This window comes from Apis laboriosa, unplaced genomic scaffold (assembly GCF_014066325.1).
Source record: "Apis laboriosa isolate Shangri-la unplaced genomic scaffold, ASM1406632v1 scaffold112_cov148, whole genome shotgun sequence".
Classification (NCBI taxonomy): domain Eukaryota; kingdom Metazoa; phylum Arthropoda; class Insecta; order Hymenoptera; family Apidae; genus Apis; species Apis laboriosa.
In genome coordinates this window covers 2,463,529-2,485,697 of record NW_025220865.1, presented here as the reverse complement: position 1 = coordinate 2,485,697, position 22,169 = coordinate 2,463,529, and the positions used below count along the sequence as shown (strand labels likewise).

The window sequence follows — 22,169 nt, the reverse complement described above, 5'->3', positions numbered from 1 at the left end:
AACAAATGCACTTTCAATTTTTCGAATTTCCTTATACATAATACTACGAGATAATTTCTTTGTGGGAGAAGATTTGATTCAGAGTGTAGAAAGGTCAGGAGAAAAGAAGAAAAAATGATTTTTTTTTCCATTTCATCTCTCAAAAAAACCAGGATCGAATTAAACGAAGTAAATGCAATATCAGAGGAATAATATGAAAGGATCTCTCATTATTTCCGGATATAATTTTTACCAGGTGTTGATTGCAATGCACGTTCATTTCTGGCAGAGAATTAAATACGAATTCGTTTCCTCTTCGAACGTGTCCCTACGTATCGCATTACTTTTTTATTCCTTTTTTTCTCTTTCTTGCAAACACGTACGAAGAATTATCGTTCGTTATAATTTCGATGTATTTTTATCAAAAAAAAAAGTATATATATATATATATATATATATATATAAGAAAAGAATAATTTTCAAATAATTCTTGATTATTTAAAAAAATTTTTAACAATGTTAAAAATACGAATAAATGGAATTTTAAAAAAATATGAACATTCTTTATTTTTTTTATTTGATATTCTTTTTTTTTTTTTTTACGATATATTATTCTAGTTATATTCAGAATAATTCGAGCATAGTTAAAAAATGGCAAACGATGGGTTGTTGAGAATTCAGAATTCCGTAACAAATCATTGATCGAGAGATAGCATGGCTGGTATATATTCAAAAAATATGGAAATTCTCGCGATAAATGTGTGAGAATTCTAGTTTTTTCAATCGAGACGGATATTTTATAAAAAAAAAGAAAAATTTTTTAAAAAATGGAGGAAAGAAAAGATAATTTCACGATCACGATGGTGATTCTTCCAGATGGCCAGATAAAGCACGCGTGATATCACGTAGGACGAGTTTTTGATCGAAGATTGATTGCATTTTAATAAGAACCTACTCAAATTTTAAGCGTTCTATTTATCGATCGATGGTAACGAAATATTATTTATTTATAAAAGAATTTAATTCTTTTCCTAAAATAAATTTAAATTAATCATCGTTCTTTAGAAAGAAATTTGAAATCCATGAATCAAAATTATGAAATTGCACCGTTAAATTACGAGCATTTGTGTACAATCGTAGGCAAGTGACACGATACCGAACGGTTTTTGTTGTACGGCCAGTTGAGCCTGTCCGCCACTTGGCGAATTGCCTACATACAGGCGCTTTTTTGCTTATTAAAAAAAAAAAAAAAAAAAAAAAAAAAAAAAATTGAATTTCTTGTAAGTTGAAAAGTGATCGATATTCTTGCATATCAACCTTTATTTTTGTACTTTTTATTTTGTATTCAGTGTTTATATTTTTTTTTAAGAATATATAAATATTATGTAATATACATACACATGACAGATATTTAATCTAAATGTCTTGTTAGAATAATCTATTGGAATTTCAAACATGAATGTTAATCGTAAAAATAGTTTTTTTAATATTTGGTATAATAATTTACAATGCTCTGTAAATTTTATTAAGAAGAAATTAAGAAGGAATTGTTGTTGGTATTTTTTCTTCGTTTCTTTTATTTTCGTATCTTGATCCAAAGAATGAAGCTTTCTTTCTTAGATTTCACGATTTTTCGGAACAAAATATTCGACGTGAAAATTCGTAACGAAATAAATTCGCGCGCGATAGATAAAACGAGAAATGACAAGTGCAGATGGCATCGCCATGTACACACAATCGACCAGCCTTGACATTCTGATAAACCTTCCTCTTCATTTAACCTCTCGCCTCTTTCCTTTTTTTAGGGTGTTCGATATCGATTAATACTAACGTTGAATATTTAAAAATAACGAATTTAAGCAATAAAATCGATATGTCATAAAATATCATCTTTTATATTAGCTACTTTTCATTTTGTATCGATTATTAGCAAAAAAATTATTATCGATATCACTCACCTTCATATCATACGATATCTATAATTTTTCATTGCATTTTAGAATCATTTTTATACATTTTTATAAATAATAAATATTTATATAGCTTTCTCCTGTTCACATATTAATAATATACATTTTCTCAAATTTGCATTACATTTTATTTATAATTTTTTAAATTTATTCTAGCTCGTTTAAAATTAAACTTTTTATTCATAAATAATAAAAAAATATTTAACACTAATATAATTTTCAGGATCGAAAGTATCTCTAAAACGAAGAGAAATAATTAAAAAAATTTAGCTTTTATTTAAAAAATTAAAAAAAATCACACAAAATATACGAAGAAAGAAGGATAATTAAAACATTCAAAATTCTTATACCAAAAAAGAAAAAAAGATATATATTTTCCAGTATCTCTTCAAGCACGAAATATATACGAAATGTCTATCATCCCCCTCACACCACCATACCGTATACGCATATCGAAACTATCTCCAAAACGGGGAAAGATAATTAAGACGTTCAAAGTTATTAGGCCACGGTGTATATACGAGGGACATAACAGGTTACGATCGGTATTTGAAATCTTGTTTATCCAGTATATCATGGCGGCACTTAACGTCACGGTCAACAACGTCGGAACAGTAAACGTCGCTTAGATACGTCTATTAAATAGGAAGTTGCTCCGATGCCCCGTTGTAAATTGGATCGTTACTCATTAAACCGGCCAAAGTGTTCCGCAAGATCGTGGTCGCCTCCCTCCCTCCCTCTCTCTCTCTCTCTGATATATGTTACGCGTGCAACGTGCACGAGGGGAGGTGGTTTATTTTTGGGTAAACGCGTAAACCGCGTTCCCCAACCGATCTTTTTAGGTTGCGTAAAACCTCGAGAAACGAAGTTGCGAAGTTAGAGTGGAATAACCTCGCGGTTCATCAATTTATGTCCATCACGTTGCAACGAATTGGGTTTTGAGATTGATCTGAAGTTCTCCGAGAGGTGATGCATTCTTTGAATAATTTTTCGATTATAGAGGAATTTTTGATCGAAAATTTGATTTTAATTTTTTATCGTGGGGATATGTTCGAGAAGTTTTTAAATTTTCGAAAAAATAATATTTTGATGAAAAATTATTCAAAATTATCATATCTTAAAGTGAGTGAAGTTTGAGATATTTCGAATATTTTGATCGTAAATTTAATTTTAATTTATATTCTTTTTTGAAAGAAAGACTTGATTATGATTGATCTGTTCTACTTCTTCATTCATCTATTGACAATGATTGTTTTATGTTATTTTTCTGTCAAATGGTTGACTCGTGTTACTTGTTCATATCATCATTGTCTTATCTTAGTTTTGTGATCAAAGATTGACTTTGCACTATTCGTAATATAATAATAATTATAGAACTAATAGAAGAAAGAATATTTTTAATAATTTTTTATCGTGAGTAAAGCTTGAGGCTTTTCTAATATTTTTTTAAATCTTCGAAGAGGTGATATTTTTTTGAATATGAATTTTTAGAATGGATTTATTAGATTTATTAGAGAAAATTTCGAAACTAGATTGAAAATTTAATTTTAATTTTTATCGTGGGGATATCTTTTGAAATTTTTTTTAAATTTACGAAGAAATGATATATCGAATAATTTTTTTTCCACGAGTAATTTTTGAATTGCAAATGAAGTTTGATTGTAAATTCGAATTTAATTTATATCGAGGAAATATTGTTTTTGAAAATTTTTTAAAATCTTCGAATAAGGTGATATTTTTGAATCGTAAATGGAATTTGATTGTAAATTCAAATTTAATTTATATCGAGGAAATATTGTTTTTGAAAATTATTTTAAATCTTCGAATAGATGATATTTCGAAATCATTTTTCAATTACAAATGGAATTTGATTGTAAATTTAAATTTAATTTAAATTATTTTAAAATTATTGTTGATTAATTTATTAATTTTGAACATTTATAGTTTAATAAAATGCATAATGACTTTGACAAGATTTCGAAACTTGAAGATTCTAATTTATTTTTATTGCAAAAAGAATACTAAACATCTAATGCTAATTTTTCCTTATTCCTATAATAGGTCAATATATATTTCCATCCAAACAATAAATAATACAATTCTAATAAAAAAAAGTCATTATATTCGAACATATATTATCATTTATGTAAAGGATGATACATTATTCACAATTTGTAATCCTTTCCACTGTTGCAATCGAAAGTGAACGATTTATAGAAAAAATTTACTTGCTTAATAAAACTAAAGTACAAATATTCTGATTCTCTTCGTAGCGAATATGATTTTACTTTAGATGTAAAGTGGGTAATATTATTCACGAGGAAGTTGAATTATGATCATTCCCGATAAACCATTCATATTCATGTGATTTAACTTCTCGAGAAAAGAAATTGAAGATTCTTTTAACGGCGGAGAAATAACGAAACAAAAATAAAAATTCGTATTATCTCTCTTGCTTTTCGAAATTGTTTTCGTTTCGAAAATATTGAAAAATTTGTTTATTTATTTATTTTTTTTTTCGTTGCACTTTTCCATGCATTTCATTCATATATATATATAGAATGTAATTAGAAACTGATCTTTAAGGAGCACAGTGTATATAAACACAAAATTAAGAAAGAAAAATTACGGAAATCACGGGATAATTAAATGTGGATTGAATTTCAGGGACTATCTGCGAAATGCGGTTCTTCAGATGTTTCGATTCTGTAAGTAAGATTTTGTGAACAATTGAAAACTCACGGCACAAAAATGGATGTTTCGTTTGATGCACAGAGCCACAATCACTTTTTGTATAAATATGAATATTAAATTTGTCAATCTATTGCGTGTGTATGGATTTTGTTATTAAACGAGTTATTTCTTTACATCTTATCTAAAAATTAATTTAACGATAAATCAGATAAAAGAATAACTCAATAAGTTACTCACAACTCTAAACTGTCATTGATTGATTAAATTATTCGATATATTTATATTGCAATTTCGATACAACGGAAAAACTTGATTATGATTGATCTGTTCTACTTCTATTCGTTATTCATCTATCTTCTATTGACAATAATTGTTTCAAATGGTTGACTCGTATTACTTGTTCATATCATCATTGTCTTATCTTAGTTTTGTGATCGAAGATTGATTTTGTACTATTCGTAATATAATAATAATTATATTAGAACTAATCGATTCCACTTGTCCAACCAAATTTAGTTTATTTCACTTGTCGTTCTTGTAACTATTGGTCTATTTTACTTCTTTATTATTAACTTATACTGTATCTTTCCATTTTAAAATCAATGGTCGATTTATACTCGTCTGATCCAATCATATCTTATTTTACTTGTCCATTCTAATTCATTTTCCGCCCATTATTAATTCATATCTACTACTTGTCTGACCATTCAATCGATACATTACTTGTTCGATAATAACTGTTCTACACCACTTTTTCAAATGGATAATTTACACTATTTATCAAACTCAATTGTTCAATTTATTCAATAATATCTGGCTTGAACAATCTACTCTATTTTTCTACCTATTATCATTAATATATTACTTTTCTAATAAACAGACAAATCTAACTTGTTTCATTCGTTGTCACTATGATTGACTCACTCCACTTATTTGTCGATTAATATTAATCTACACTACTTATCTAATAAAACAGACAAATCTGATTCTTCAGTCGTTGTCATTATGATTGATTTACTCTACTTTTCTAATAAATAGACGAGTCTAACTCGTTTCACTCGTCACTATTACTGATCCACTCCACTTCTCCCCCCATTATTATTAATCTGTACTATTTTTCTAATAAATAGACAAGTCTAACTTGTTTCACTATGATTGATCTACTCCACTACTTCTCTGCCCATTATTATTAATCTATACTACTTACTCTAATAAATATACTCTTTTCACTCACGTTCTCGCTATGACTGATCTATTCTACTTGCCCGTTACGTAACCTACACTATTTGTCAGACAAGTCTTGGCCATCTTACTTCATTCTACGCCCGATCACCATTTTTCCTACGATAAGAATTCACACCTCGTACATCGTTCGCAATTCCTCGCTCCTCCTCCAGGCACACGAAAGGAAGAATCGTACAAGTAGCGATTCCGCGATATAAACGCTTAATTAATCCCCCCTCTACGGGAGTTGAAACCCGGCTTATCGCTGCTCGTCAAGACCCTGGCCTAAGCTGATATCCATTTAATTAGGAGGCGCCTAGCACGCGGATAGAATGTCATTATCGTTTCAACCGCTGTCGCACAGAGCACGCAGCTTCCTCTCAGCTTTACTTAGACCTGGAATTTAGCAGATCGGGGGACAATCGAACTCGTGGAACTCGTCGATAAGCCTGTGCCAACGTGGAAACAGGATTTACACCTTTGCGAATCTTCGATATCGCGGAAGAAGATCAGTGGCACGGTCTATTTGAATAGTACACGAAGGAATGAATAAAGTTTATATATACACGATATTATACGAAAGTTTCTGAAGAGAGATATCTGAGAATTTTTTTTTTTTTTTTAGTTATTTTGGAAATTTCGAAAGAAGAAATTCGAAATTTTTTCTTCCGTTTTATACTTTGTTCAATTTCTTTGTAATTCTAAATAGATGGTGGTTTTTCAAGAGCTTTCTGATATTTGGAATTTTCGATATTGTGAAATTAATATTTGTAATATTAAAATATATTAAAATAAAATTAATATATGGTATAATATTTTTATATCATATTGCATGAAATTTTGAATTATTATAATGAATTTAAATAGATTCATTTTGTATATCAATGATATATATTACGGATAGAGGAATGAATATCATGAGATCACGGTACAGTTATTTCTGTTTTCGATACACCTTGGAAAATCTGCAACGAGGCACGCGAATATGGAAAGAGGGGTGGTTACACGTCAGTAATTTTGGAGAAAGCCGGATCGTAAATCCTGGAATCCATTATTCTCCAGAGATGCGTCCAAGTCTGGTTCTCGTGTCAGTATACGTTACATTAGTAGTTATTATGGAACTGGATGAGATTCCACGAATCTTCAAATCTTTTATGTTCTGGTTAACCTATTACCATTTTCAAAAAGAGATGGGTTTCGAGTATATGTAATTTTATTTTCGCAGTAGATTGTGCACTACTTTGTTCGATATTTTCTTTCTTTAATTCCATTCCATCGAAGTTGAAAAGTTCGAGAGAATGTTCAAATTTCGAGTGGCTATCGATTTCAATTTTAATGGAAAAGAATCTTTTGTTAAAGTATCTTGGATGTAAAATCCTTTGATCTTTAGAAATATTTAATATTGGAATATTTGATTTACGAATTTTTAAAATGAAAAATATAGATATCGTAGATTTTACATTTGATTTTCATGTATCAACACGATAAAAATTATTACGTCTCATTTCTTAAAATTCGACTTATTCTACTGATTCGATTCAATAATTGATCTTTACTACTTATTCGATTACGATACACTCGATTTATTTCTCTATCTGTCTTATATTGTACTACTTGTCTGACGAATGATTCACTTGTATTACTACGTCCACTCATTCTACACTTTTGCTTGACCTATACTACTTGACCGCTAGCTCACGATTCCACAGCCTTTACCGCGTAATAGCTTCGATTGAGTCACCAGTTAGTAGAGCCCATCCCATAAAATAACAATCGCGTGCAGCAAACAATTTAAACAATTTTACATCCCGACAATTTTGGGGAAATTAATGGAACACAGGCGAGGCCATTAAAAGGCAGTGAAGATGCAATTAGACGGTCAAGCACGAAGTAATCGTTGGCTGACGAGAAACGCTCCTATTCTACTTACACTGCACTTAACTCGTTGACCGAGTGAGTCAGCTTTCAAACACGCCGCCGCGCATCGTTCGATAACGATTCTCACTCGGATTTACGACACATGTCCGACCCTGTCAAATGCCCGATTTTTATTCGATTTATTTTTTGCTCATCAAACTTTCTTTCTATAATTAAAAATATAATTAAACGAAATATTATAAATGAATGAACTTTTGCTTCTATTTTTTTTTTATATATAAATATTATTTATATTTGACTCGACTTTGTTGTTTTATAAATTTTATAAATATTTATATTTTAATGTATATTTATATAGCGTATGAAATAATTGCAAAATAGGAAAGATTATGGAATTATACAGAATTTTAAAATTGTGTGAGAAGAAAAAAAATTTTTCTTATGGAAGAATTCCAAAATTTTGTTCGATCGGTAAAAGAAAAATTATCGATCGAGCAAATTAAAATAATCAAAGAATATCAGTGTTATATGTTGAGTTAAGCTCGAAAATTTTCACCAGTGGTTATTTAAATCCGTAAAAGGAGTACGGAACTTTTCAGTTCCGGTTACAGATTCCGATTTCCTGTGCACGCACAAAAGATTCCTACAACTCGTTCATCATCCGGTTTTTATATCTTATCGCCCCACGAGAAACACGAAACACGAATTTATCGAGTTTAACGGAATTTCAAGGAAAACATTTCTCCTCCTTGGGCATTCAAAGTTTTTTCACATTGACAGAACGTGACTCGGTTTTATGCTCTTCTATCGAATCGAAATACGAATTATTTATCTTAACCCGCCACACAGATTTCTTATTCAACAAAATATGGATTCTTTAATAAGTAAAAGCGGTCGAAAAAAAGAATTTTGGAATCGAAATATTAGAATTTTTGAACAAGTTATCGAAATATAAAATATACTTTTAAAAAACATAATCTCGAATTTCGATAACCTCTTTAAAATCGTAAAATATTTCTCCATAAACTCCATTATTACACCTTTCATAGAGACACTCTATAAAAAGAATTCTTGTTTCTCGAGGAAGCAGTACGATTAAAACTATCCAAAAAACATCCATAAGTATCTCCATACTTCGTATAATTATAACCATTTCCTATATTTTCTAAAAAAAAACAGCCGATTTTTTTTCCTATAAAAAAAAAAAAAAAAAAAAGAATATCTTGATACGACTCAGATCCGATCATCGTCGAGCAAACGAGCGTTTTTCCGAATCATTCGCGAGTGGGAGAGGGTGAAATAACGCTCCGCGGAAGGCATGCTTCGAGAACTCACTTCCATCTCGCTTTCTCCCTCCCCCCTCCCCCTCTGTTTCCATAGTAGCGGAAACTTTATTATACCATAGTAATAGTGAGGCGAGCACGCCTATCTATCCGACCGATACAAAACTGCGTGACCGACCGAGGGGGCGGCACTGTAAATCAAGGAATGAATATGACGGGGCAATGCGGAAGCTGTTCCGTTATTTCGTGCCGGCCATCCTTTCTTCGAATCCTGTCCGCGGCACCCGCTGTGACCCACATCCGTCGATTTTCGTCTGGTTTCGACAGGGGTGGGGGAAGGAGGGGATGAGGGGAAGGGATGGTTTGAACGGTAAGCGATAAGCGTTTGAAATTTATACGAAAGAGGAGGGGGAAGAAGCGTGCAAATTAAATATTTTTTTTTTTCTTTTTAAAAATATATTTGGCGAGATATCGTGTAATTCGAATTCGAATTGTATTTTTTGAAATATTGTGAGCGATGAGGGAAATGGAAAATTTCTCTTTTTTTTAGAGATATTTAAGGTAGGTGCACGATGACAGTGTGACTGTTATATCTGAAACGTGGCGGGTAATTGGTTTACTCCACTTGTCGGCTGTAACTGGATTATTCTACTGTGTCTGATTACGAGAGATTGTTTTGTTCTACCTGCCTCGTCATAATTGTCTTATTCTACTTGCCTGGAGACGATTGTTTTCGATCTTGGCTCTTACTCGATTTTATTGATCATACAATTTCGAACAATTCCAATTTGTCGTCATCACTGCAACTAATCCGATTTTATTCCACTTTTTCGTCAGTTATTAATTACATTGTTTGACGGATGGATATTTCTACTACGTTCTACTTTGATTGATCTATATAGATTGACCTATATCACTGGTATACGACCACAACTGGCCAATTCCAGAATTGTCTAATCACATCTTGTCTTGCTCCACTTGTTGTTTCACCGATGGCTGATCTGATCTACTTCTCTGCATTATCCGTTATCTAACGTGCTGCTTCTACTTGCCTGACTATGTTTACCCTCCTATTCTACTTGATTAAATCAACAATTGGTATGTACATGTCACATTCACATCTGTCTTGTTTTATATCGTTCTCACTGTGACTGATCTATTCTACTTGTCCGCCCATTACTAGCCTATTCTACTTGTTTAACCACAGCTGTGAGTTACATTTATTAATCACAACTATTTTATCCTACTTTTTGACCAATAATTTGACACTAATTTGCCTGATTGGCTCAATATATTTTTATTATCATTGTTATTGTTTCTTTGAATAATTTCAATTATTTTCAACGTTTTATCGTTGGGCAACTCTTTTTTTCATGTATACCTTCTACAATACGATGTATCAACCAACGAATCGAATTAAGTTTGGTGTCCGATCTTTCATCACATTGTACTCTTGCGACCTTTCTCGATAAACGATGCCGAGGCTCCAGAGAGTTGATAATCATCAATATCGACGTGGACCACCTTCGACGACGTGGTAATTTCCGCAGTGGAATTCGTTCTGCTTTGCTCCGCCATTGAACGATCGTATAACCGTTACGTTAGGGTCTTGCAATTTTAACGAACTGTTAACCATCGGCTAATGAGTCGCGTAATTCGACGAATAACTTTCGAACATTGATATTACTTCGAGTTTTATTTTAAATAGAGAAATTTGTATCGCTGTAATTTGAATTTTTCTAAATAAATTTTTCCAAATAAATTTTCAAGTTTCGTCCACTCTTAGAATATTAAACTCTTTTATTTATTTATTGACGAATGTTAATATATAAGGGAAAAATTTGTATCTTTTTTTGTGTTCGATCTGTAAATAAATAAATAAATAAATAAATAATAGTGAAGTGTTTTTAAAGAAGAGTTCGTAAACTTTTTAAAATTGCAAATCTATGTATCTTCGTAACAAGTTGCAAATATTAAAATTTTATTTTCCTCTTCGAGAAATCTCGATAAAGCAAATAATCGTTCGAGCTATTTCTTTAGGTATTTTCTTATTGTCAACCGTGTTCTCTGCACAGCTTCGTATTTCTCTGTGTATAAATCTAAAAATATCATTTTTCCATACATATTTCTATGTATCCCTTATTTCCCTGTATAGGGGATTCGCGAATAGAAAATATTCCACATTTTATCTCTCATCCGTGAAAAACACGCGTTTTCACATGTTCTATTTCAATTTTCTAAACATTTTCTTAATACTTATTTTATCCGATTATTTTATCACTTTCAACAATAGAATAATTGTGATGCAAATTATGGAACGATTCATCATTCTTTCTAAATAAATTAAAGGCATAGAAGCACATAAAATCGATCAGAAGTATATCGAAATTAATTTGTAATTTATGAGCATCAAAGAATTCCTAACAAAGATGATTAAATTAAAAAAAAAAAGAATATATTAATAATTAAACTTATCCTATGAGTCACTCTATTTGATAGGGTTAAGTATTAATTCATTGAAAATGCTACACTACAATTACCTGCAATTATTCGAGCAATAAATTATCGAAGTCACTTTATTCTCTTATTCCATTCTTATAATTCCCTCGTTTCGTTCGACTTTAATAATTGATCTCTACTACTGCGAACGTTCCATTCTTCTCTAATTATAAATACAAATTTATTCTTACTTCTTCCTTAAATTTTCAAAACACATTTTCTCTCCCCTCCAAAATGTCACTCCCTCGAAAACAAACTTCGATAATCCTTAATTATCTCGTCGAGTTGACGCCACTGTCGGCATCGAAACGTTCGTACCGACAGAGCGATACCGGATGCGATAAGGTTGAATAAGGAGGATATACGCGTATGCCACGCGCGCACAAGGCTTTGCGCATCGAGTGGCTTTCGAGTGCGCACAGTCATCGAGAATGTCGATGACAGCGGGATGGAGTGGCGCGCGTTAATTTGAAAAAATATGGATTGGCTAAAAGTTTGGGATCGCAAGTTTCTCAGAATCGATGATGAATTTTTTTCGATAATTTTATCTTCTAATGTCCCATATTCCTTTTCTTTATTATTCATCGATCGAAATTTGATAATACAATGGGAGAGATGTAGATCAGTCAAATCAAATTTCCAATTTCGAATTTATAGGATAAATAGTCAGCTTCTTGTGATTTGGTATTTATTGAAAATTGCAAGCATATTGAGAAATAGATGATATGATAATTGTCATAGCTCTTAGGAGGATTGGACAATCGTTGTTTGAATTTCTTTTTTTTTTAAACAAAAGGCAAGAAGAATTGAAATTTATATACGAAAGATCGAATTATATTTTTCTCTATTTTTCGAAGAAATGGAGGATCGTTATTGGGAATAAATATTTCTAGAAGAAAAATCGAGGGCAAGATTTCTTCGTTTGTTTTATCAAGGATTGGTTTCGTGGGGCGCAGGTGAATCGAGGAACAAAGCTTGCACACACAAAAGCTTGCGTTATCGATCCTCTTGTTAACCCTGTTTCTATTAAAAATGAGATATTTATACGGGATCGTCTTCGACGCGATTTCATTCGAGCTCTATCTTCGTATATCGTAAATACCGTGGACGTGCTTCACGCGAGTGGAGAAGATGGAAAGATTGGAATCGATGCTTCTTTGGAAAGAGTAATTTCTCCTTTTTGTTTCGCCGTTTCTTTCGAAATTGCCTCAATCGTTCTTCCTCGCGTAACGTTAAATTTTCTTTCATTGGATAAATACCGTTGTTAAATTATAACGCTGTTAAAAGTGTTTAAAATAATCTTCAAATTTAATAGAGGATGTAGTTTAAAGAAAATCTTATTTTATTATAAATATAGGAGAAAATGCTATATTGAATTTATTTAAAATGTTTTTTTAAAAAGAGAAAGTAAAAATATGAAAACAATTTATGAAAATAAAAATAATCTTCTTAAATTATTGAATTTTCTAAGCTAATTATTAATTTTTAATTTTTTTTCATATAATTATAATACTAAATAATAATTTTTTAAAAACAAGTAAATGAATGAAAGTGAATTTTAAAATTAAAATATTGAAGACAATGAAAGAGAAAAGAATTTAATTTACTATCATTTAGAATTTGCATTTACTTGAAAAAAAAACATACAAGATCGATTGGACTAATTTGCAATAAATAAAGAATTGGGCGATGACGACCGCGTTTCTTCCCCCGTTTTAATTACCCCGCCAATCGCGGATTAAACATGGCGCATCGTTGTCGAAACTTGTTCTCATGTACTTTCTGTTACGTCCCAAACCTTGTGAGCTAAAGTTTTAATGAACGACGCTGCGCGACCCTCTACAGTCTTTCATTCTTTCAACAGTGGTCTTTTTATTCCTATATCGATTTCAGTTACGGCCGAATTTCAATGATAATTAATCGGTGGTCTGTGTTTAACCATTAATTTTCGTACAAAGCGAAGCGCGATTTATTTCCATAGAAAATAAATAACGCGGAATTTCTACGAAAATAATTACGATTATCGATTTGTTTAATAGTCATGTTTAATGCATTTTGAGGTTACTTTTACACTCGATGTGTACTTTAAAATATCGTGGTTTGATTATATTATAGGTTATATTATAAATTTAAGTGTAACTATTTATTTGCGATATACATATATTTCAAAATACTGTGTTTTAGGTTAGATTATAGATCGTGGATGTAAATAGCTAATTAAAAAAATCTTGTCCTAAATCTAATTTAATATTATGTATTTTCTAAAATACTATTATTCGGTTCTACGGTAGTTAGAAATCCTTGAAATTACATATTGTATAAACGGACCTATATTACAATAATGGACTCACATTCTACATATTTATATTTCAAAAGATATCAATAAAAATAATTGGAAGGACAAAAAAATGCAATTTCCAAATGATAAATTCACAGAAATATACAAAACTATTAATAACAAAGAATCAAAAAAAAATATCAAATCCCAATAGTACTATCTCCAAGAAAACTACTAACAACCAAAACGAGAAAAAAGCACAATTCCTATTTCCTGGGTGATACAGAGATCCAGGAAAACACACAGCAAACCCAATCACAAAGAAAAATATCGGATCCTAATTCTGCACTATTCCTTATATCCCAAGAAAATCAAAACCAAAAAAATAGTGAAGATAGAAAAAAAAATGAGTTCCCATTTCCGGATAACAAATCCACAAAAAGAAACACACACAACAAACGCAATCACAAAGAAAAATATCAAAACCTAATCCTAACGAAAACTTAAAAAAGAACTAAAAAACACGCAATTCTTATTTCCAGATGACAGATCCACGCAACAAACAAACGTAAAAAGTAATCAAAGAGAAATCAAAGAGAAAACGTCATCTTCCTATCTTTTCCAAGAAAGGTGTATCTTACAACGAAAACTTAAAAGCGAGAAAAAGACACAACGAATTCCCATTTCCGGTTGGCGGATCCATCGGAACCAAGCATCGGTCGATCCTCAAGCTTCACTTCCTCCAGGAGGTGGTCGAAAACCCCAACGGGTCCAACGACGAGTGTAGTCGAAGCTTTAACGCGTATCGTTCAGCAGCTTCTCCTTCCCTCTCCTCTTCTTTCTTCTAGCCTCTGTGCCCTCCCTTCGTCTCTTTGGTGTGCTTTTCTCGGAGGGACGATTGACGTATCGATTCCGTGAGAGAAGCGGGCACCAAGGGTGGTGCAGTCTGGCCTTCGCCGTCGTGTCTGCGTGGTCCAAAAGTGATGTGGCGTCGTCGACTGGCGAAGAGAAGAAGGAGAGCTTCTTTTCGTTTGGCTTGCCGTTTCCCTCCGATCGGTCAATCGATGCGTTTCCCACCGTCTCGACCCACGTGACTTAACCTAGAAATACGAGTGTGTGCATTATGACTCGTGTTAATATTTGGACATTGCGGTGCTTTCGTGATAGTGTGATATCGAATATCGATTTTGTTCTTTTTCAATGGTGGTGATGCGTGTTGTAAAATCAATGATTTTATTTATTTGATAGGTTAGATTTATAGGATAATCGAATCGAGGAGTTTCGAGTTATTTATTGTTTTAATTTTAATTAAAATAGTATTCTTGAGAATAATTAGATGCATATTTAGCGACGTTAACGGGTAATTTTAAATTTTGAATTAGAAAGTACTTTGGTCTCTCTTGATCGAACTAATAAGCTAAAGAAATAAAATTTTTTCAAATTTTCGTACCAACACTTGTACATTTATTTCGATGGATAAGTCTATAAATCGATCTTCCAAAAATATCCAAATGTATCAACGAATATGGTACCTCGTACAAAGTAATAATCTCTTTCATAAATATTAATGCGTAGCTTCATTTTATGTATGAAATTTCCCAAATCTTCCAAATGGAGGAGGGTTCACCGATGCGAAAACTTTAAAGGAAATTCGATGACCTTTGACCGTTTAATTGATTTTTTTTTTCACTCCTCTCATCTCGTACCAATTATTGTTTTAAAAGGAAAATCTAAAAGGCAATTTGCTCGTTTGTCATCGTTTATACTATGTCGGTTGTGGTCTCAGAAACGTCGATGATCACTCATGAGGTTCTAGAGAACTCTAGAGGGCAAAGATGAAATTCGTTTGAGAAATGGAATTCTGTGAGCACGAGGGGGATGTTGATCCAGTGACAAGACACGTGACTGAATTTCGAAGAATAGTGGTGTGGTTCGATGGTTCTCTCCTAAGTTCTTTTAAAACTACAAAGCAAGTGTTTCTCGACCTGTGACTTACATTTGGATTAGTTGAATCTCGACGATTATTCTTTGTGAAAGAAAAAGAAAAAAAAAATGAAAAAAGTGGATCGATATCGGTGAAGTTTACGCGAGTTTTAAATAAAAATGTCAAAAATATTCTCCAATCTCGAAAGGATTCTTTTCGAGTATGGAAAAATTTGACGGAATTGTTTGTGAAAATGTTTTGCTACGAGTCGATGAACGGATTAATTTGGAAAAACTTTGGCAATAATATGGAAACTTGTGGAAAATTGTGAAATATAAATATTGATTCGAGAAGAATTGTACGAATACAAAGAAATTCTGACTTTCTTCTAAAAAAATAATGTAAACATGGAAAAACAAATATAAATATGATAATTCGAATCAGAAACAAAATTAATTTCATCTTATGACAGTTCTTTAATTCACCATTTAATTCATCTTTAATTCAGAATATAGAAGAATAATTTTTTAAAAAAAAGGAGAATAAAAATATTTTTGTTTGGAAAAAAGATAAAATCGATACTTAATTTTTGAAAAAACACTAAATTTCTCACAATTTATTACGAAATACCATTTTTCATACAATTAAAATTGTTAATTCAATTATCAAAACCTAAATAATTATCTTTGGCACGTTCTAATCTATGGAAAGATAATTCAAATTCTACACGTTCCATCACAAGTGAACATGTTAAACCGATTACGGATTTTCATCGACGAAGCATCGTCGCGAATGCTAAGGAACATCAAGCGAAATTTAATACAAGCGTTTACAGGTGCTCCATTTGCTGATACCATCCGCATATTCCCTCTGACATCGAGGGAACGAGTTGGGGCATCGTTGAACGAGCACTGTCGAGATTTAGGAGGACTTTGTATTCGTTAATTCCATTCCTTTCTGCTAGCTTATCCCAAATATCCTTAACATACTTCAGATTAGACGAAAAATATTGAGCTGGTATGAAAGTTATTAAGCCAGTCTTTAAAGTCAAGATAAACAATTTCATATTTTTTAAATGAAAATCGTTGCTCCTTGGAGATTAGAGAAATTACTCCTATAGACAGAGAACAATTCAAGTCATCAAATATAGAATTTTGAAATTGCAATGCAATTCAATTGTGAACGTAAACTGTTTGAGTCATCAAGTGGATAACAAATGTGCAAAGAAGCAAATATAATAATTTTGGAATTAAAATTCAAAGGATGTAAGCTGCTTAAGATATTAAGTAATTAAAAATACTAAAGAAACAAGCAATACAAATCATCAAATGAAATGAAATTATAATTCAAAGCAATCAAATTCAAGTCACCAATATAATTCAAAGTAACTTTGGAAAATAGAAAATTTGTATTGTGTAATCTAAATAAAATTTAAACTTATATTTTAAAGTATTAAAAATCATGAAATATATCAAATAATAATTAACAAGACCGAATTATCTTATAAAAAAATTATTCCAATGTGCAATTACAATAAGAGTAATCAAACAATTAAAACAATCGAAATTCTAAGATGGAATCTTGAGAATTTGGAGACATGATTAATGCATGAATCATCATTGTGTCTTCGATGCACAATGAATTCGAATTAGGAATCCTCTTCACGACACGACAATGTTCGCCACTAGACGACCAAACGTCGACCTAAGAGTCCCACAGGAATTATTCGCGTCGAAGACTCAACCTCCTGACATTAATGCGAGGACAGGACGATCTGGCCAGTGACAGGATCACGAGTGGCCTTTCTGTGCAAATAATAATAGTGCTTGATCCATGCTTTCGTATCTGAAGATGTTCGATGTACGAAGATGATCCTTGGTTTTTGGGATAGATAAGTGCTGGAATCACGGAGTCGTCGGAGAAAATTCGTAGTGATCGAGCGAAAGCTCTATCGCTCTTGCAGGTTCGTTTCTTGAAATATTATTTGTAAAATGAAATAAAAAATGGTTGAGTGTTTGGCATTGAAATGTTTAATTAGTATTATATGATGCCATATGACTTCAAAGTATAATTGTATATTTATATATATTTAATGTATATTATAATTATGTATATTTATGTTCTCAGTTTTCCTCTTTATTTATATATATTTATTTTATATTATTTGTTTTATACTAATTCGTTATTATATTCATGTTAAATTCATGAAGATTGGTAATTTCTAAATATCAGATGAAATTTTTCTTCTCACAAACAAGAAAAATTATGTTTATGAAAGGTTAGGTTATTCATAGAATTTAAAAAAATAATTTTTCATTTATCAAAATAATTCCAAGCAAATAATGATTATAAAAAGAAAATAGTTTAACTATTCTAACTTTGCAATAAATAAAATTATATAAAAAAATAGAAATATCAAACTATAAAATACTTATTCAAAAAAAAAATATAGGAAACTTTTGTATCAAATGTATCTACATAAAAATATGTATATATATAAAATAAAATAAGCAATAAAATATTTTTTCATTTTATCATAGAGACAATTTCAAACAAACATTAGATTCCAAAAATAACTACTTCTATTCTATGATAAACCTTATATATTTCTAAATAACCAGCATATAAGAGAAAGAGATATTATTCTATAAATAGACTTCTCATGTATCAATATAGAAAATTTTTGTATCAAGTGCATCTAAATGCATTCATAATAATAATAAAATATTTAACTAAGCAATTTTTCAATTATCATTAAAACAACTTCAACCAAATATTAATTATCAAAAAAATAATTAAACTATTCCAATTCTATGACAAACTACATTCTTAAAATAAATATTATACAAAAAATAGATATTGCAATTCATAATAAATTGTTGTAATACATAGGAAATCATTACATATTCAAATATTCAAATGCATTCAAAGAAATATCCAATAGAACACTTTTTTAATTATTATTAAAACAATTTCAACTAAATATTTAAAAAAATGTACATAATCTAACCTCTCTAACTCTATAACAAGAATATCTCTATAAAAAGATTTCAATTCGTGATATATATCTTTATCTTTCAATATACAATATACAAAGCCTTTGCAAGTGCATGAAAATGCATTTCAAACGCATTGTAAAGTTTGAACCACCTACCTTCTTTAAAAATAGCTACCTTTCGAAATCACGAGTCGAATCCTTTGATATCTCAGCCAAAGAAACTCCTTTACCTCATAATCTATGAAAACCAGGTATCTTCAGAATATCAATAGTTCTCTTTCTTTTATTCGACACTTTAACAGAAACTAAAGTATGGTAATTGAAATTAACGATTGTCTTGCTTTGTCTCGATTTTATAACTGTCTTGAAGTATGCAACGTTTCGATAACAATCAATCGAGATCTAGTTCTATTAGGTTACATGCATATTTCACGTGATTCCGCTAGATGTGTAACTAGGAATTTGATCAATTTCGCGAGTGTTATGTTTCGTTATAGAAGTGATTATAGGGACGACGACATGGTATTTGAGATTTGATTCAGTGGGGTTCAAGTAATTGTTGAACCTAACGCCCAGTATCGATCGTTGAAGCAGAGACACAGTTAATTAAGTAGTGAATACTCGAGACGCGAGAAAGATGATAGTGTTGAATTCGATTGACTCGTGAAACATTTTAGACTATAGATCCAAATGGAAAGAAAATGTATAACTTTGACTCACTGCATAGTTCGAAAGAAACTAAAATATTAATATTAAAATTTCGTAATTAATTTTTTTTTGTTTATATATATATATTATATTTTATTAATATATATTATTGACAAATCATTTAATTAAATTTTTTTTTCTAAAATGAAAGAAACGAGAATAGATATGAAAAAAAATTTTAATTTTTGATCTCGGGTCACTAAATACAAATCAGTGTATAAATAATTATATTAGCAAAAATGTGCCACTTGATTTGTGAACGTGCTCGCATACGGCCATTTTGAAATTTTTTTTCGTTTGCATTGCTACATGCCGCGGCGTGAAATATCCGACACGTTCAATCGTTCTTCAAACATTTTCCATTTTATCGGTTCAACAGGTAGGCCATAGTTATATCCACAGTTGCATTGCAAACGTTTCACTAAACCGACTAAATTAAAATCAGTGCCAGGTTGTCGTATCTCTTTGATTTGAAAATATATTGCTCTTTTTTGCGTTGCATTTCATAAATGATAGTTGATTCAAGAGAATTATGTCGATTCAGCTAGGAAAAAAAATCATTAATTATATAAAACGTGTTTAATTTAGAGGATGAATATTTGAAAAATAAATAGTACAAATATAATTTATATAATTTTATAAATAATATTTTTATTTATATGAAAGAAAAATATATATATTGAAAAAGAATAATTGTTCTTTTATAAGAATTATATTTTAGATGTGATTTTATTTAGATATGAATATAGATAAGATTATAAACTGATTAGAAATATATTGAATGCTAAAAAAATTTTTTTAAATTCTGTTTTAATGTTATTGTTTTATGTTGAAATTATTCAATTCTTTTATGTTGATAGAAAAAGGAAAAAAAGAAGAAAAAAAATAGAGAGATTATTTCATTGTAGATCAACTAGCAATTCTTTAAGTAAAATCACTTTTGAATAAGATCTTCTTTTGGATAGGATCTTTCTTTGAATAAAATTCTCTTTCTTTTCTTGAATTAGGTTAGATTGTCTCTTTCAATCATTTTTGGATAAGATTCTCTATTGAATAGAATTTCTTTTAGATGATCCATATATTATATATTTGAATCTTTTTTAGATTTTTTAAGTAAAATTTTCTATTGAAAATCCATATTTGAATAGAATCTTTAGACAAGGACTTCTTTTGGACAAGTTGCTTTATATGATGATGTTTTTATTTAAATCCTAAATTTCTTATTTTGAGTCGATTTAATTAAATAGATCTTCAACTTTTATAGTTTATATAATATAATATAATATATATTATATAATATATTTATATTTATTATATTTATTATATAATATAAGTATAATTATTAAAAAAGATAGAATATCATTTCTATATCAACGTTATTCTTCCTAATAGTAAAAAAATAAAAATCTTATTTAATTCTTAATTCTATTAAAATAATTTTTATTTCAGATTTTGTAATAGACAATTAACAAAGTATTATATATATTGTATATATTATATATATATGTAATTCATTTACATAACACAAAAATTTAATAATTTTAATATTAATATAAGCTTAATATAAGTATAATAATCTTTTTCATAGAAGGATGCTTAGAGATTATATAAAGAATTTTGTTTTTTTTTTTAAATAGAATTATATAAATAAAAAGAAGTAATAAATAATTTAAAAAATGCATAAATAAATAGATAAATATGTAAATGAATTGGATTTTAATAGTTACTAATCACGTGGCTTAGTGTTGTATCACAAGTTATTGTTAAATTACAAACAATAAATTTTTATCTTCAGTAATTATTTCTATTTTAAATTCAATTTTAAATTCTCGTTTTAAAAATTCTTTTTTATGTTTTCACAATTATAATCAAAAATAGCTCAAAATAGTCCTTGATCAAACGTTAAATGATGTTAGATAATTGACAAATGGCAATCAGCATATGATTAATCGACGATTAATGGTCTGATCCGTGATTTTGCAAAACAAACCTATTAAACGCATTTTTTCTTTCGAGTATTGGCTATTTTCCAAAGATCGTTGCTTGTCCCTGACAGCCGGTGAGCCCTTAAAGCGTCGTTTGTTTCGCAAATGTTCGCGACCTGGCCAAGTAAAACGATACGGAAATCGCGTAATCGTGGTGAATCATCGTAATAATAAATCTTTATGGCGAATCCGTTTCTATTAATGTTGGAATATTCACTTAATACTATGCATTTCGTGGGATGTTGATGTGATTCTCGCATGCTTTTTCATTGAAAATTGATACGATTTCAGGATAAGATTTTTTTATTTTTAAACATTATATAGGTTATATGCATGTTAACTTCAAAATATTTTTTCGAATTTTGAAATTGTTTATTTTATTAATCAATACAATTTGGATATATTATATTTTTAGTATTTTAGAAATAGATAATTCTTCTAAATATGCTATTATATATTTGTATATTTGTGATTATTCCACTTCATTAATTATCTGTAAGATATTCGATAGAATTTGTCTTTCATCTCCACACAAGAATCTTTCTATTATCATAATACCAAATGTTAAATGTAACCTCTCAATCTATCAATTTTGATCTTTCAGTTATCGTGTGCAAACAAGGTTTTAGCATAAACGTATGTCGGAAATTCTTGTCGGAAATCTTTAGCCTACTAAAAAAAATGAGAACCGATATTTGTTGATTTCCATGTTTCAATCAATATTCAAATTATCATGTTATTTAAATGAG

The 22,169-nt window shown here is 30.0% G+C and overlaps 1 protein-coding gene across 6 annotated transcripts in view; it reads left to right on the top strand.

Annotated features, from left to right (window-relative positions):
* The window catches only part of LOC122712288, a 163,231-nt gene that overhangs the window by 46,206 nt on the left and 94,856 nt on the right, over positions 1 to 22,169 (top strand). Inside the window, exon 1 of one of the 6 annotated variants that reach the window (XM_043931844.1) lies at positions 4,623 to 4,657. The exons of the other annotated variants lie outside the window; for them this stretch is intronic. Coding sequence (XP_043787779.1) covers positions 4,631 to 4,657 — 27 coding nt within the window. The 5' untranslated portion in view covers positions 4,623 to 4,630. Of the gene's footprint in view, positions 1 to 4,622; positions 4,658 to 22,169 lie in introns of those variants that run through there. 6 annotated transcript variants of the gene reach the window in all.